Below are 5,173 nucleotides of genomic sequence, written 5' to 3' on the forward strand. Positions count from 1 at the left end.
AAAAAAAAAAAGACCCAAACTTTCCTCCTTTATCCACTCCGGCTTGCTAAACTCCCAGGCTTAAGGAGCAGATTACGGAGCCGCTAAAGCACTTTCCTCTGCCCCGGGCTGGCATGCCGCGGGGCTGCCAAGTCGGACGAGGCGCGCGGAGGAGCGGGGAGCGCCGCGGGGCACGCGTGGCCGGGAGGAGGGGGCGAGGGAGGGGAGGGAGGCAGAGGAAGGAGGGGAGGAACCGCAGCGCAGGTTTGGGGTGGTTTCCTCCCTTTTTTTTTTTTTTGTTATCCCCCCCCACACACACTTCCCTAATTTTTTAGCCAAGCCGCCCCCAGTCTCTCCTCCGGGCACAGCCAGGGCTCTGCGCGGCCGTTTTCCCTCGGGAAAAACCCTCCCGCTCGAGGCTCCCGGCCGGGAGGTTTCCCGCGGGGAAGGCGACGCTTTTTCCGCGGCGTTTCTCCGAGCTCGACGGTGCCGAACGCGAGCAAACGCGTTATTTGGCCCTTTCCGAGGTGATGCCGGGCTCGGTTCCCGGCCGGCGCTCGGCTTTTCCCGGCGAGCTGCGGAAACCCGCCACAAATAAAACCCTTCGGGGAAAAAAAAAAGAAAAAAAAGGGAAAAAAAGCCCTTTTCCTCCTTAGGGAAAAGCGAACGCCAGAGCCTGCCCGCCCCGGCTCCGCCGTCTATTTTACGCGGACCCAAACACGGGGCAGCCGGGGCGGGTGGCAGCGGGGGGGGGGACACAAGACGGACGGCTGCTTTGCTGTGCAAAATGTTAATCTTCGTTAAGGAGATTTAACGAGACCGGCCAAAGGCCGAGCTAAGAGCCTGCCGGGAACAAGGTGTGACGCCCGGAGGTGCACGCAGCCTGGCTGCGAGTTGGCCGCGAAACGCCGCAATGAAGGTGCAAACCGCTGCAATTCGGGTGTAAAACGCCACAATTCGGGTGCAAACCGCTGCAATTCAGGTTCAAACTGTTGCAATTGCGGTGCAGAATGCCGCAATGGGGGTGCAAACCACTGTAATTTGGGTGCAAAACACCACAACAAGGGTGCAACCGCTGCAATATGGGTGCAAAACGTCGCAACGAGGGTGCAAACTGCTACAATCAGGGTGCAAACCGCCGCAATTCGGGTGCAAACCGCTGCAATTCAGGTTCAAACTGCTGCAATTGGGGTGCAGAATGCCGCGACAAGGGTGCAAACTGCTGCAATTGGGGTGCAAAACGCCRCAATTGGGGTGCAGACCACTGTAACGTGGGTGCAAAACATCACAACAAGGGTGCGACCGCTGCAATTTGGGTGCAAAACGTCGCAACGAGGGTGCAAACTGCTACAATTGGGGTGCAAAACGCCACAATTCAGGTGCAAACCGCTGCAATTCGGGTTCGAACTGCTGCAATTGGGGTGCAAAACGCCGCAATTGGGGTGCAGACCACTGTAAYSTGGGTGCAAAACATCACAACAAGGGTGCGACCGCTGCAATTTGGGTGCAAAACATCGCAATGAGGGTGCAAACTGCTACAACTGGGGTGCAAAACGCCACAACAAGGGTGCAAACCGCCGCAATTTGGGTGCAGAATACTGCAACGAGGGTGCAAACTGCTACAATCGGGGTGCAAAACACTGCAATTTGGGTGCAAAACGCCGCAACAAGGGTGCAAGCCRCCGCAATTTGGGTGCGAACCGCCGCACCGAGGGTGCAAACCGCCTCTCGGGCGGCCCGAAGCCCATTTTCTCCGCGGCCGCGGTGGGGGGCACTCACTGGTCCGGCTGGCGTTGTCGTTGCCGCTCTCGTAGCAGAGGTGCCCGCCGCCGTCGTCCGTGTCGGAGCGGTCGGGCCGCTCGTAGGGCCGCTCGCTGCCGCTGTGCCCGTCGCGGCTGGAGGCGGATCGGCGCCGGCGCCGTTTCCTCCGGTAGCCCCGAGGCACCGGCACGCCGATGTAGATGGAGTGATAATCTGCGGGAAGGGCAAAAAAAAAAAAAAAAATAATAATCCCGCCGGCGGGGAGCTTTGGTGAGCCGAGCTCCTCCGAACGCGGCTCGGCCGCGCCGCCGCCTTCGCTCACCTTCCTCATCCTCGTACCGCCTCCGGGAGCTGCCGAGGCCCCGCTCGCTCATCGCGTCCTCGTCCTCCATCGCGGAGCGAGCCGAGCGGCGCCGGCGAGGACGGAAAAAAAGGGGAAAAGGGCGATTCGGGGCGAAATTGCTTCTTTTYGCGTGCCCTCGCTGATAATAACGATAATTAAAAAGAAAAGCGATATCCCGCGCGGGTCTCTTCTACGCGTCCCGCGACGGTCCCGGAGCCACGGGATTGCGGATTTGGCGACTCCTTCCCGGCTCTCGCTGCGTTTGGGTCCGGATGCTAATTAGGCGCCTAACGAGCTGCCCTCCGGCCCTTGCCTTTCACACTCGACTTGGGCGGGAGAACGGTTACCGCTGCCGGCGGCCCCCCGCCCCCCCGATCCGATCGATGCCGCCCAAAGTCACTTTGAGAGCGGCCCCGGCGCCGGCGCGCGCGGGYTTTCGCCTCCCGCTTCCCATCGGSTTTGGRGGGGRAAAAAARGGAAAAAAACAAAAACAAAATCACAGTTTAACCCACTAAATATTGTCCAGCCGGTGGGAAACGAGTCCGCCACCAAGAAGGAGCCACAAGCTTTCAGATTTGCTGTTAAAACCGCTAAAATCCCCACCGAGAAAAGCCAGGGAGCAGCCGCCGCCGCGGCTTCGCCTATGCATAGGGGCAAAAATAACCCCCCCAAACCCATCCCTCATCCTGCCTTCCAGACACCCATTTTTTTTAATTATTTTTCTTTTTTTTTTTTCCCCCAGCGGTTTTGCCCGGCTCGCCGGCGACTCGGGAGGGGGAAAACGGCTTCGGCAGCTCGTCTCTTCCCGTCCGCTTCCATTTCACGCCCGGCTTGCGCCGAGCCGCCGCTTCTTTTAATACGAGATATCGATAAATCGGCAGCCGGCCGCTCCCGCTGGCGGGCGGAAGGGGAAGCCGGATTTCCCGCTTCACGGCAGCCCACCTACTGCTCTCTTCCCCGCGCTCGTTTTTCTTCCTAGCCCCGATTTTGAGCCTTTTTTTACCCCCCTTCCCGCAAAGCCTGGAGTGAGGCGCAGTGATTTCCGGCGGCACCCGGCTCCTTCTCCGCCGCGTTTCGGGCTGACACCTTGCATTTTCCTCCCCTCCTCTCCCTTTTGAGCCGTGGGAACAGTTTGCAATGGGAGGGGGCAAAAAATAAAATAAAATAAAAGCATATTCCCCCCCCCCCCAAAAAAAATATTCCGTCTGCGGCTGTCCTCAGCCTGAATTTCTCGCGCGAGGACGACGGGCCCRGCGTGTGCCCACAGGATGGCAGTAAATCCCCGTCCTTCCTCCGGTGGTTGTTTTTACCTTTCCCGTTTTCCAGGTGTTTGCACGGTTAAAAAGCAAAGCAGAAATAGAAAATGCGTCCCCCCCCACCCACCCCGACCCCGAGAATCCCCTGGACGCGCTCGCGAGGAGCGGGCGGAATTTATCAGCTTGTATTTATTACCGTTTTAACCAAATTCCTCTTGCGGAAAGTAAAATAAATAAATTATCGCATGTGATTGCAATCAGCTGCTCTCCCCGGTTCGAGGTGGCGGGGGGGGGGGGGCAGTTCCCGTGCCCGCACGCTGCATTTCGTTTCAATATCCCTCCAGCCTTGCTTTATAATTTCCACCCCTCCCCACCCCAAGCATCGCGTGAACCCGAGCGTATAAATCCCGCCGCTTCGGACGCCCGCCGGAGCTCCGCTCCCGGCCGCCGCTCACGCCTCCCGGCGGCTCCCGGCGCCTTCCTCCTCCTCGTCTTCCTCGCCGCCGACGGGCACGTAACCCCCTTCCCTGGGCAGGCACCAGCACCAGCCGGCGCCCGTCAGGTCCAGCGTCCCCACGCTGACATCCCGCAGCTGGAGCCTCCTGAAATCCACCGTGTCCAGCCTGGAGTAGATGTCGTTGAGCTTCTGCCAGTAGAGCCAGGCCATGACGATGCCGACGACCTGAAACACGCGGCGGCGGCGGCGGCGTTACCTGGGCRAAGCCCTCCCGGAGCTCTGCGCCCTTGCAACGTCGGCATCCTTCGACGAGCCCGTTTGCCAGCTTTGGTGGAAGAGCCCCTGTTTTGAGGGGATTCGGGAGCCCCTGCTTATTTTATTTAATTTTTTTAAWTTTTTTTATTATTATTATTAATTATTATTATTTTATTTATTTATTTTACAGGATTTAAATGCGCAGCAGGGACGATTTCATCCAGCAGGTGCAGCAGCCTGCTGTTTGCGGGAATAGCTGTGTGCCTAAAACAAATCCAAGACCCTTTCCACCCCTCAGGGTTGTTGCATGCATATATATACACATACATATATRTGTATATGCCATTATTTACATCTRCATATGTCTATATAAAGCATATATAATGCACCCATAAATTGCACCCTCATATATCCACCCCTCCCCACGTATATCTATTGCTATCGGAGCGGATGAGACGCCCGTAATTCAGCTTCACCGGGAAAAAGAAAAAAAAAAATGGATTTTGCAAAGTCACAGTGGTTGCAAGGCAGCCGCGAGCTGGCCGGCGCCAGGGAGGCTCCTCCGAAAGAGGAGCCTGGAGGGCACTTTCCTGGGCGATCAACCGGGCAAAACTTTCTGCAAAAAAGAAAAAAAAGGGGGAAAAAAAAAAGCACTTTTGGGGCGAGAGCCTCGCAGGCGCGGGCCSCCAGCGTCTCGCCCGCCGGGGCGGCTGCAGGGTTGGGAAGGACCGAAGGGTTTCAAGCTTTCCTAGAGCTAATCGAGTAAGAGGCGAGCGTTTATCTCGTATCGGCTCTTCCTCCCATAAAGCGATATTTATGGGCAGGCCTCTTTGCAGAGGTCACCGGGCGCGAATGGAAAAATCCCTTCGATCGCCCCGGCGTCGCGTGGGAGAGCGGGGAAAAGAATTGCCCCAGCAGCAGCAAAATAAATAAATAAATAAATAAATAAAAAATAAAAAATAAACCACTGTTGTTGCCCCCCGCCGCTGTTTCGCCGCTTACCTGGGGCAGCAGCAGGGCGCAGACGATGCCCAGCGTGGCCTCGACGTTGTCCCTGAGCCAGAGCCCCACGGCGTGGATGCAGCCGCGGACGTGGATGACCCCGAGCAGCTCCAGGCGCTG

General features: G+C 57.6%; 2 protein-coding genes across 2 annotated transcripts in view; both read right to left on the minus strand.

The window, feature by feature from the left end:
• The window catches only part of LOC146588060 (electrogenic sodium bicarbonate cotransporter 4-like), a 15,746-nt gene extending 13,614 nt beyond the window's left edge, over positions 1–2,132 (minus strand). Inside the window, 2 exon segments of the mRNA XM_085318601.1 lie at positions 1,759–1,953; positions 2,063–2,132. Of these exon segments, the coding sequence (XP_085174727.1) occupies positions 1,759–1,953; positions 2,063–2,132 (265 nt within the window).
• Positions 2,133–3,706: 1,574 nt separating this feature from the next.
• LOC146588061 (tetraspanin-15-like) overlaps positions 3,707–5,173 on the minus strand; it is a 6,642-nt gene continuing 5,175 nt past the window's right edge. The window contains exons 4-5 of the mRNA XM_085318602.1: positions 5,054–5,170; positions 3,707–4,021 (exon numbers count right to left, since the gene is read on the minus strand). Coding sequence (XP_085174728.1) covers positions 3,791–4,021; positions 5,054–5,170 — 348 coding nt within the window. The 3' untranslated portion in view covers positions 3,707–3,790. The remainder of the gene's footprint in view (positions 4,022–5,053; positions 5,171–5,173) is intronic.

Source organism: Rhea americana, unplaced genomic scaffold, assembly GCF_003343005.1.
Source record: "Rhea americana isolate MKP2758 unplaced genomic scaffold, rheAme1 scaffold_544, whole genome shotgun sequence".
NCBI lineage: Eukaryota > Metazoa > Chordata > Aves > Rheiformes > Rheidae > Rhea > Rhea americana.